This window comes from Cololabis saira, chromosome 14, assembly GCF_033807715.1.
Source record: "Cololabis saira isolate AMF1-May2022 chromosome 14, fColSai1.1, whole genome shotgun sequence".
Classification (NCBI taxonomy): domain Eukaryota; kingdom Metazoa; phylum Chordata; class Actinopteri; order Beloniformes; family Belonidae; genus Cololabis; species Cololabis saira.
The window spans coordinates 8,296,435-8,308,732 of NC_084600.1; the positions used below are offsets into that span (position 1 = coordinate 8,296,435).

General features: G+C 50.6%; 1 protein-coding gene across 4 annotated transcripts in view; it reads right to left on the reverse strand.

Annotated features, from left to right (window-relative positions):
* Positions 1–486: 486 nt before the first annotated feature.
* The window catches only part of LOC133459544 (adhesion G-protein coupled receptor G2), a 47,529-nt gene continuing 35,717 nt past the window's right edge, over positions 487–12,298 (reverse strand). For 2 of the 4 annotated variants that reach the window (XM_061739580.1, XM_061739582.1), the window contains 7 exons: positions 7,813–7,916; positions 7,578–7,702; positions 6,951–7,322; positions 4,840–5,123; positions 1,822–1,923; positions 1,572–1,715; positions 487–1,414 (listed from right to left, as the gene is read on the reverse strand). In XM_061739580.1, the coding sequence (XP_061595564.1) occupies positions 1,362–1,414; positions 1,572–1,715; positions 1,822–1,923; positions 4,840–5,123; positions 6,951–7,322; positions 7,578–7,702; positions 7,813–7,916 (1,184 nt within the window). In that variant the 3' untranslated portion in view covers positions 487–1,361. Of the gene's footprint in view, positions 1,415–1,571; positions 1,716–1,821; positions 1,924–4,839; positions 5,124–6,950; positions 7,323–7,577; positions 7,703–7,812; positions 7,917–12,298 lie in introns of those variants that run through there. The other 2 variants (XM_061739584.1, XM_061739581.1) reach the window with 2 other exon arrangements.

Here is a 12,298-nt window from a genome sequence, read left to right on the forward strand (position 1 = left end):
CACTGCATATTCAACATGTAATAAATACATTTAACAAGGATACTTAGTTCTGGAGTGGGGGGATCATTGTCAGCATGATACCCTGACCTCCCCCTCCCTGTTTTTATTGCATTAATTACATGCACTCAACACCAGGGGCGGGAGGGGGGCCGACATCACCCGTGTTCCCTCGCCGGCCTGGGATAGGTGGGTCGCGATGCCCGGGCCTGTGGGGCTCGCCGTGCAGCCTGGGGTGCCTTCTGGCGGTGCTGGACCCCCCCTGGGAGGGGGAAACGTGCGTGAATGTGCGTCTTTGTCTGTGAGAATGTTTTATGGAAGGGTCCTGCCATGGAGGATTTGGGCCTCCATGGCTTGCTGGCGGTGGGTTTCCTCCCACCCTCCTCTCGCCCTCTGTGGGGTTGCTGGTGGCCTGGGTTCCGGGTTCTTCCCTGTCGGCCTCTTGTCTCGCGGGGTAGCCCCCCCCCCTCCCCTCCCCGCCCCCGCTAGATACACTTCAGGTGGAGCTTTGATAGAATTATTACACTCACGTAGACACACACACATATACATATATTCATACATGCATACATACACACAGATAGCCACACATATACATACACATAGCCACACAGATATATACACACGCACACACACACACACACACACACACACACACAGCCACTCAGACATATACACACACACACACACACACACTGGCTTGTTCACCTGCATGCTTGCTCTGTAGTTTTTGGGGTTAGTTAGCGGTAGCTTAGCTCAGACTGTGATTTGATTTTGAGATTTGGGTCGATTGCTGCTTGTGTTTTGGTCGGCTCCATGTCGGTTTCGTGTTTCGTTTGTGGTTTCTGTTGCAGATTTCCAGTGCTCGACGTGTGCCTCCATGTGTTCTTGCTTCTTGCTTCCTGGTTTAGCAGTATGTATGCGTATATATATATATATATATATATATATATATATATATATATATATATATATATATATATATATGCATATATATTAAGTATAGTAACAATGCACATATATGTGCCTTAGGTTTTTACCAGCATGGTATCAACCATTAATATGTGTGCAGACAAGGTAAAAAAAAAAAGGAACCAGCATGTTGGACTGAATTGTTGAGGATAAGAGTGCTGCATTTAAAAATGTAATTCAGTTCAATAATACTTTATTTGTCCCTGAAAGGAAATCACAACCGTGGATCAAGTTTGATTTGTAACGTCGGGTGTCACCCATTACAGATCATTTAATCTATATGTGTTATTGATAGATAATACATAAATTAATCTCATAATTTACTCTATATACAAGCATTTCCAGTGAAGAGTCAGTATTCAGGTTATTCTGGTCTGTTTGGATCAGGGATCTCATTGGTTTGAACCTTCATCAGCTGTGATTGCTACATCTTCAAATGGAATGCCTGCAAGGTAACAAAAATAATATAAAATTGTTTCAAATGGGAAAGTGAACAGAACACACTGGTTCAATCATAACAGAGCATTGTGGGTTAATTTCACCCAATGCTTATGAAGGAGAAGGATTTGTAACAATGGCAATGTTAAAAGGGTCTTCCTTACCAATGCCATTTATCTGCTCTGAAGAGTTGCTCACAAGGAAGGAAGAGGAGCTGGATGAGTTGTTGCCATGCAAGAACATTGAGGAGTGAAGGGACGTCACTTTAGACAGCGAGTACTTCTTTTGCGTTGCAGTGTGACTCCACTCTGTAAAACAAAACAAACTCAAAAGGGTGAGAACCCAGACTGAGCACGATGTGAACTTGAGGTTTTAAAAACCTGTATATAGACAGTTAAAGTGAGCATTTCTAACCAGAGTTTTCCAGCAGTCTCATTTTTCCACAGCACAGGTAGGTGCTCCAATGCTTTCTCACACTTTCCTTCATGGCACAGTGGAACACAAATATGAAGAAACCTACAATGCAAATGTTTTTCAACATCATATTATCATAATTTAGCTTGTACAGTTACAGGACACAGATGGAGATATGTAAACAGTTTAGTGTTGACATCACTGATAAACCTAAACTCATGTTATAATTTTTGGTATTCCAACACTAAATCATCCATCCATCCATCTTCCACCGCTTATCCGGAGCTGGGTCGTGGGGGCAGCAGTCTCAACAGAGATGCCCAGACTTCCTTCACCCTAGACACTTCCTCCAGCTCTTCCGAGGGGAGTCCGAGACGTTCCCAGGCCAGCAGAGATACATAGTCTCTCCAGCGTGCTGGGTCTTCCCCGAGGTCTCCTCCCGGTGGGATATGCCTGGAACACCTCCCTAGGGAGGCGTCCAGGAGGCATCCCATACAGATGCCCAAGCCACCTCAGCTGACTGATGTGAAGGAGCAGCGGCTTGACTCCGAGGTCCTCCCGAGTGACTGAGCTTCTCATCTCTAAGGGAGCTTCCAGCCGCTCTGCAGAGGAAACTCGTCTAGGCCGCTTGTATCCGCGATCTTATCCTTTCGGTCTCTACTCAAAGTTCATGACCATAGGTGAGGGTAGGTGCGTAGATTGACTGGTAAATCGAGAGCTTCGCCTTTTGACTCAGCTCCTTCTTCACCGCGACGGTCCGGTACATCGACCGCATAACTGCGGATGCTGCACCGATCTGTCTGTCCATCTCACGCTCCATCTTTCCCTCACTCGTGAACAAGACCCCGAGATACTTGAACTCCTCCACCTGAGGCAGAACTTCTCCACCCACCTGGAGAAAGGCACGTCACCCTTTCCCGGTGGAGAACCATAGCCTCGGTTTTGGAGGTGCTGATTCTCATCCCTGCTGCGTCGCACTCGGCCTCAAACCGCCCCAGCACATGCTGAAGGTCCCGGTCCGATGAAGCCAACAGGACAACATTATCTGCAAAAAGCAGAGACGAAATCCTGTGATTCCCAAACTGGATCCCCTCCGGCCCCTGGCTGCGCCTAGAAATCCTGTCCATAAAAATTATGAACAGGACCGGTGACAAAGGGCAGCCCTGCCGGAGTCCAACATGCACCGAGAACAAGTCTGATCCACTGCCGGCAATGCGAACCAGACTCCTGCTCCGATCATACAGAGACCGGACAGTCCTTAATAGAGGGCCCCGGACTCCATATTCACCGAGCACCCCCAACAGAATGGAACGAGGGACACGGTCAAATGCCTTCTCCAGATCATCAAAACACATGTTGGACAAATTCCCATGAACCCTCGAGCACCCTGCGGAGGGTGTAGAGCTGAATCCGAGGTTCAACTATCGGCCGTATTCTCCTCTCCAGTACCCTGGCGTAGACTTTCCCGGGGAGGCTGAGAAGTGTGATCCCTCTGTAGTTGGAGCACACTCTCCGGTCCCCCTTTTTAAAGAGAAGGACCACCACCCCGGTTTGCCACTCCAGCGGCACTGTCCCCTTCCTCCATGCAATGTCGCAGAGGCGTGTCAACCAAGACAGCCCTACGACATCTAGAGACTTGAGGTACTCAGGGTGAATCTCATCCACCCCCGGTGCTACTGAGGAGCTTATGAACCACCTCAGTGACCTCGGCTTGGGTGATGGATGAGCATGCCCCAGAGTCCTCACTCTCTGCTTCCTCAGTGGAAGACATGTCAGTCAGGTTGAGGAGATCCTTGAAGTATTCCTTCCACCGTCCGACGATGTCCCCAGTCGAGGACAAGAGCTCCCCACCCACACCATAAACGGTGCCGGCAGAGTACTGCTTCCCCCTTCTGAGGCGCCGAACGGTCCGCCAGAATTTCCTCGAGGCTGACGGAAAGTCTTCCTCCATGGCCTCACCGAACTCCTCCCAGACCCGGGTTTTTGCCTCCAGGACCGCCCGAGCCGCGGCTCGCTTGGCCTGCCGGTACCCATCTACTGCATCAGGAGTCCCACAGGCCAACATAGCCCGGTAGGACTCCTTTTTCAGTCTGAAAAGACAACAAAGTCGATCATTGACCTCCGGCCTAGGGTGTCCTGGTGCCACGTGCACTGATGGACACCCTTATGTTTGAACATGGTGTTCGTTATGGAAAAACCGTGACTAGCACAGAAGTCCAACAACAAAACACAGCTCGGGTTGAGATCGGGGAGGCTGTTCCTCCCAATCACGCCTCTCCAGGTATCACTGTCATTGCCCACGTGAGCATTGAAGTCCCCCAGTAGAACAATGGAGTCCCCAGTTGGAGCACTATCCAGTACTCCTCCCAGGGACCCCAAGAAGGCCGTGTACTCCACACTGCTGTTCGGCCCGTAGGCACAAACAACAGTGAGAGACCTTTTCCCGACCCGAAGGCGCAGGGAAGCGACCCTCTCGTTCACCGGGGTGAACTCCAACACATGGCGACTGAGGTGAGGGGCTATAATCAAGCCCACACCAGCCCGCCGCCTCTCACCCTGGGCAACTCCAGAGTAGTGGAGGGTCCAGCCCCTTTCAAGGAGCTGGGTTCCAGAGCCCAAGCTATGTGTAGAGGTGAACCTGACTATCTCTAGTCGGTATCTCTCAACCTCACGCACAAGCTCCGGCTCCTCCCCCCCCCAGCGAGGTGACATTCCATGTCCCCACTGCGAGGGTGTTGGTCCAGGGATTGGGTCGTCGAGGCACCCCGCCACGACTGCTACCCAGCCCACATGGCACCAGCCTATCATGGACCTTCCTACGGGAAGGCAGGCCCACGTCCCCATTTCGGGCTGAGCCCGGCCGGGTCCGATGGGCAAAGCCCCGGCCACCAGGCGCTTGCCTACGACTCACTAAATCACACTAAATCATAATTATACAAAATACTCAAAAATCTCTATTCTTGCTGCTTTGTGAATAGGAGCGCTTTGAAACAGAAATGATCTGGAAATGTCACGCACCTTGCAAAGAGTTAAAGATGGCAAAAAGGTACATGAACGCTAGGTTAACAGGCTCCCAGGCAAAAAAGGCAAAGCCCCAAGTGAGGCCCAAGAGGACGGTTATTCCAATCACGCTACGCACATCCTGCAGGGTCGTGCGATGCTGAACGTTGTGAGGGTTCTGCCTTTTTATACGATACAATTGGACCAGCACTAAAATGAACATGATGAAGTTGAAGAGGAAAATCAGACAGTAGTAGGCCACCACAGCCACGTAAAAGGCAATGTCATTTTTCAGCCAGCAGCTGGAGAGAAAAAAAGAGGATTGAAAAGATCTAATGGTTAGGTTTTTATGTTCACTTTTTACGTCACAATCGTGTGGCTTATACAGTGGGGAGAACAAGTATTTGATACACTGCCGATTTTTGCAAGTTTTCGCACTTGCAAAGCATGTAGAAGTCTGTAATTTTTATCATAGGTACTCTTCAACTGTGAGTGACAGAATCTAAAAAAAATTCCAGAAAATCACATAGTATGATTTTTAAGTAATTAATTTCCATTTTATTGCATGACATAAGTATTTGATCACCTGTCAACCAGTAAGACTTCCGGCTCTCACAGACCTGTTAGTTCTTCTTTAAGAAGCCCTCCTGTTCTCCACTCATTACCTGTATTAACTGCACCTGTTTGAACTCGTTACCTGTATAAAAGACACCTGTCCACACACTCAATCAAACAAACTCCAACCTCTCCACAATGGCCAAGACCAGAGAGCTGTGTAAGGACATCAGGGATAAAATTGTACACCTGCACAAGGCTGGGATGGGCTACAGGACAATAGGCAAGCAGCTTGGTGAGAAGGCAACAACTGTTGGCGCAATTATTAGAAAATGGAAGAAGTTCAAGATGACGGTCAATCTCCCTCGGTCTGGGGCTCCATGCAAAATCTCACCGCGTGGGGCATCAATGATCATGAGGAAGGTGATGGATCAGCCCAGAACTACACGGCAGGACCTGGTCAATGACCTGAAGAGAGCTGGGACCACAGTCTCAAAGAAAACCATTAGTAACACACTACACCGTCATGGATTAAAATCCTGCAGCGCACACAAGGTCCCCCTGCTCAATCCAGTGCATGTCAAGTCCCGTCTGAAGTTTGCCAATGACCATCTGGATGATCCAGAGGAGGAATGGGAGAAGGTCATGTGGTCTGATGAGACTAAAACAGAGCTTTTTGGTCTAAACTCCATTCGCCGTGTTTGGAGGAAGAAGAAGGATGAGTACAACCCCAAGAACACCATCCCAACCGTGGTCTGATGAGACTAAAATAGAGCTTTTTGGTCTAAACTCCATTCGCCGTGTTTGGAGGAAGAAGAAGGATGAGTACAACCCCAAGAACACCATCCCAACCGTGAAGCATGGAGGTGGAAACATCATTCTTTGGGGATCCTTTTCTGCAAAGGGGACAGGACGACTGCACCGTATTGAGGGGAGGATGGATGGGACCATGTATCGCGAGATCTTGGCCAACAACCTCCTTCCCTCAGTAAGAGCATTGAAGATGGGTCGAGGCTGGGTCTTCCAGCATGACAACGACCCGAAACACACAGCCAGCGCAACTAAGGAGTGGCTCCGTAAGAAGCATTTCAAGGTCCTGGAGTGGCCTAGCCAGTCTCCAGACCTGAACCCAATAGAAAATCTTTGGAGGGAGCTGAAAGTCTGTATTGCCCAGCGACAGCCCCGAAACCTGAAGGATCTGGAGAAGATCTGTATGGAGGAGTGGGCCAAAATCCCTGCTGCAGTGTGTACAAACCTGGTCAAGAACTACAGGAAACGTCTGATCTCTGTAATTGCAAACAAAGGTTTCTGTACCAAATATTAAGTTCTGTTTTTCTGATGTATCAAATACTTATGTCATGCAATAAAATGCAAATTAATTACTTAAAAATCATACAATGTGATTTTCTGGATTTTTTTTTAGATTCCAATCACTCACAGTTGAAGAGTACCTATGATAAAAATTACAGACTTCTACATGCTTTTCAAGTGGGGAAACCTGCAAAATCGGCAGTGTATCAAATACTTGTTCTCCCCACTGTAAGTGCAACCAAATCATCTTTCTGAGGACTCACAAGTTATCACTGGTGGTGTTGGTAAACTTTCCATAGGACACAAGACCATAGTTGTCTTTGTCAATGGCAATGACAATAATGACCACGATCATGGGGATGCCCCAGCCCACCAGCGAGAACTTCAACATATAGCGTGACACATAGCTGGTGAAGACTTTCACAAGAGCCAAGTACATGTGAAAGCCTTCCAATCCCATCCAAGTGAAGGACACCAGCAGGAAGTAGTGGAGGAACCAGGCAGTGGAAATGCAAAGCCCAACAGCCTCCGGATAGAGTGCCAGCCATGCGTCCACTAGGAAGACCAGGTTGAGCAGCAAAAGAGCCAGGCACAGCTGGATCAGGATCTTGGATGGGATGTCTTTACGCAATTTCCTGCAGGGATGAAATAGTTTCAGAAAAGAATAAATAAAGACTTGACGCTAATAGTCTAAGTAGAGGATGCACTCACTGACGGGTTTTGCTGAAGAACCTTTACTTTTTGGTGAATGTAGATCATATATTACAAGCGACAATTTAAATTAGGCTACAAAAATTGTGAATTCCAATGCTGACCATAAACTGAGCTGTTTCCAGTCCTAGTGAATGCAAAAAAAAAGCAATAAAAAGGGTTGATGGTCATTTACTCACCCAAAGGCCAAGTAAGTGAGGAGAGTGACTGAAAGGAAGATGGCAGAAACTCCACAGCCGATATATGTGATAAAGCTAAGGATGGTGGCCTGGACGGGGCTGATCTCAAATTCTCTGGAGATGTCCTTGAGAAGAAGAAGAAAAAGAGAGATTAAGGACAATTGTTTGACTTTTCAGTTGTCACCAGACATAAAAATAAATGGGGAAAAAATATCACAAATGATCATATTCTTACCAGCAGGATACCAAAGCTGGTTAAATGGTTGCAGCTACAAACTGTTTCATTATCTGTACTGTTTAAAACAGTGCAGCCATTTGAATTCCAACCACCAGAACCATCTGTTGACAGAAAACGAAAGTTACGAATGTAACTACGGTTCTATGAATCCCAAATGACCGCCAGAGGCGGTGCTTTAAGCAATGAATATTGCCCTTTGCGCAGTTCGAGTATGTATACCAACAACGTCACCTGTGACCCCTGGATAACCCGGAGAAGTCGATATCTTCCGGCGTCGTCAGAGGATCAGTTACTACAGAATCTTCTCGCGAAAAAACACGTGACAAGAGTGCTCTGGCGGTCATTCGGGATTCAAGATGGTACGCCTAACAGGGTCCACGCAACTGCTCAATAGCGGTTCGTGCCCTCCAGCAGCTACACACACAGTTGGAGGCGTTGGGGGTAGGGATGCCAGATCCGACCCCCTAGCTGGGAAAGTAGATCTCTCCTGCCGGGGAGGCGCCACGGTGCACCGCGGCAGAGTCTGTGCAGCAGAGGGAACCAAGTCCTGCCCGGCCAGAAGGGGGCCACCAGCAAAATTCTGTGACCCTCCCGAAGGACTCTCTGAAGTACTGGACGAATCAGAAGAAGTGGGGGGAAGGCATATAGGGGACCCCCTGGCCACAGATGAGCCAGTGCATCCTGGCCTAGAGGGCTGGGGGTCTCTGCCAAAGAGATCCACATAGGGCAGTGGGTGGACACCTCCGAGGCGAAGAGGTCCACCCCTGCTCTGCCGTAGAGGCTCCAGATGGTGTGCACCACCTCCGGGTGGAGGCGCCACTCCCCCGATGGAGGCTTTTGGCGGGAAAGGAAGTCTGCCAGGTGGTTTCGCCTTCCCGGTAGATATACTGCCCGTAGGCTGATCAGGCGAGGGGCTGTCCAGGCCAGGAGCTCCTGCGACACCTGCAGCAGCCGTGCAGACTTGGTCGCGCCTTGATGGTTGATGTGATATACAGTCGAGGTGTTGTCTGACCATATGAGGACGTGCCTGCCTCTGAGGTATGGCAGGAAGTGCTGTAAAGCCAGGTGCACCGCACGCAGCTCCAGCACATTGATGTGTTCGGCACCATCGGCCACCGACCACCGGCCTTGAGCTGTCCTGCTCTGCCACACAGCACCCCATCCTGAGGGGCAGGCATCGGTGGTGACAATCTCCCTGCGAGATGGAATACAGCCCATAGGGACATGAAGATAAGCGTCCTTGAGATCCATGGACCATCCACTTCCCTTCGGCGACAGTTCGCAGAACGTCTGCCATGGTCAACATGTGGAATGGTATGTCCTTCATAAACCTGTTGAGTGCCCTCTGGTCTAAGATTGGACGAAATCCACCGGCCTTTTTTTTTCATGAGGAAGTATGTTGAGTAGAACCCCCTGGGGTGCGACAGAGGGTCTACGGCCTCGATGGCGCCCTTGGCCAGGAGGGCGAACAACTCCTGGTCCAAAGCTAGGGCTTTCACCGGGTCGCCGATGATGGTCATGTTGACCCGGCTGGATGGTGGGGGCCGGCGTCGGGAACTGAAGCTCGTACCCATGGGTTAAGGTGGCAACAGCCCATGGGTCCGAAGCATGAGCAGCCCAGTACTCGAGCTGCTGATGGGAAAAGTATCTGACCGCCGGCCCCGGGGCCTCAGTTCCTGGCCCCCCTGCCCCTGAAGGGCGGACCGAATCTGCGGCTCGAGGTCGCCTGGAGGGCAGTCGGACAGAGTCCCGAAAGTCACGGGCTGGCCTCTGCACAGAAGGTCGCTCATGGCGACCACTGGTGGTGGAAAACGGGCTCGGGAGGCAACCGCCGGGCCCCTAGGTCTGTCGCGGGGAGGCATACGCCCAGGGCCTGCAAGCTGCTGCCTGGTCTGCCCAGCCTTGATGGTCTGCTCCAGCGCTTCCTGCGCTGCTGGGTCAAACATCTCTCCCGGCTCCACTGGGAGGCCACGGAGAGTCCTCCGAGACGCCTCTGTTAGGGTTGATTGTGAAAGCCAGACTTGGCGACGAGTCTGGACCAGGATGGACATCATCCGTCTGACTTCCCTGGACAGAAGGCCGAAGGCTTCCAGAGAATCATCACAGAACGTAACTGCGTCTGCAGCCACATTGTCCTCCTGCAGAGAGGCTGAGAGGGGGAGTGGAACCAGCAGGTCATAGAGAAGGTCATGATGCTTTCCAGGAAGGCGTAGTAGAAAGTCATCATGATGTGTGTGCTGACTCTAAAGGAGTTGAGTTTCCTGAGGAGGTACAGCCGTTGCTGACACTACCTGAGAATCTCCTCTGTGTTGGCAGAGAATTTCAGGAGGTTTTCAAAGATGGTGCCCAGGTATTTGTACTCGACGACTGTCTCCACTGGCTTCCCGTGGATGGTGGTGGTGACTGCAGCAGCCAGATCCCTCTGTCTGCTGGAGAAGGTCACCACCATCTATTTGGTCTTGCTGGGGTTAAGTTCCAGTTTGGAGCTGTCACACCACTCCACAAACTCCTGTAGAACAGGTCCATGATGTTGTGAGGGGCCTGACAGCAGCGACAGGAGAACTGTGTTGTCAGCGTACTTGACCAGATGGCAGTTGGGCTGAGTGGCTCTGCAGTCATCGGTGTAGAGGATGAAGAGCAGGGGGAAGAGCACACAGCCCTGGGGGGAGCCAGTGGAGGTGGAGCAGAGGTCAGAGAGAGAGTTGTTGACCCGGACCCTCTGAGTCCTGTTGGTCAGAAAGTCCAGGATCCACAGGATTAACTGATCATCCAGATGAAAGTGGGAGGAAAGTTTAGTGGCCAGGATGTGGGGCTGCAGGGTGTTGAATGCTGATGAGAAGTCAGCAAACAGTAGTCTGGCGCATGAGTCAGGGAGCTCCAGGTGTTTGTGAATGGAGTCCATGATGAAGGTTTTTGCATCATCCACGCTTCTGCCTGCGCGATATGCAAACTGGAGTGGGTCCATTAGGAAGTCAGTTGCTCTGATGAGATGGGTTTGATGATCTTCTCCATGGCCTTCATCACCAGGGAGGTGAGGGCCACGGGACAGAGATCATTCAGAGTCTTAGGTTTATTTTTTGGGGGGATAGGGATGACTGTGGAGGGTTTCCACAGCTGTGGAACGGTGGGGCTGTCGAGGGAGTGTTGAAAAAGAGTCCGGAACACACTCCCTAGTTGCCCTGCACAGTGTCTCAGGAGTCGGCCGCTGATGTTGTCGGGACCGGGTGAGCTCCTCTCTCTGGTCCTCCTGAGGGCACTCACCACGTCCACAGTCCTGAAGGTGAGTGCAGAGCTACCAGGTTTGAGTGAGGATCTGGACTCCTCCAGCTCGGTGGTGTTGTCCGACTCAAAACTGGAGTAGAAGGTATTTAGGTCGTCAGGGAGGGAGGAGGGGGTGCTGCACTCCACCTGGATGGTTCTAGGGGAGGTGGAAGCAGTGTCAGAGGCCATGGTTTTGAGGCCCTGCCAGGCTGAGCGGAGGTCCCCTGTGATGAACTTTTCCTCCACTTTGTTTTTATAATCCAGCTTGGCAGTTTTAATTGCCCTTTTGACCTACTTTTTTCCAGAGCGGAGCCAGTGAAGAAAATCCTCTTATTTTTGTTGAGAATTTCCTTGAGCTCCTTGGTGATCCAGGGTTTATTGTTGGGGTAGATGGTGACTGTTTTTGAGGGAATAATAGTGTCCGTGCAGAAGGAGATGTATGATGACACTGTGTCGACCTGTTCATTGATGTCATCGGAGGGAGAGAGGAGGCTGTCCCAGTCAGTGGCTTCGAAGCATTCTTGAAGGGTGAGGATGCTTTCCGCTGTCCACTGCTTTGTTTTTTTGGTGGCCTTCTTAATCCTCCTGATGACTGGAGTGTAAGCAGGGGCCAGCAGGATGGTGTGGTGGTCTGCTGAGCCGAGGGTGGGGGGTTTATTTAATGCTTTAGCTGCATTAGCTCTGGGGTGGATGTAGACCAGGATGATGAAGAGCTGAGGGAATTCTCTGGGGAGGTAGTAGGGGCGCAGGGAAACAGCCAGAAGCTCAATGTCTGCGGTGCACAGCCTCTCTCTCACAGTGACTGTAGAGCACCAGTTGTTGTTTACAAACAGACACACGCCGCCATGTTGTTTCCCGGTGTGTTCACTGTCTCTGTCCAGACGAACGAGTGCTGAAAAGCAGTAAATGTGCAGCATGCCGTCGTGATCGCTGTTATTAAGCCACGATTCCGCGAAAGCCAGAACAGAAGCAGTTCTGAACTCGTGCAGGTGGTTGACACAGGCCTGTAGCTCGTCCAGTTTATTGCGGAGAGACCGCACGTTGGCCAGGATAATGGACGGGAGCGCTCTTTGTTTGTGTGTCTCCCGTTTGAGTCTTGCTCTCACTCCACCCTTCTTTAATCCCCTCCTGTTTACCTTGCGAGTTTTGCAGTCAGAGTTGTGCTGGTTATTGGGGTATCCACGGAGCATAATCCCAGGAAAGTAGTCCGTCGGAGCGGAAA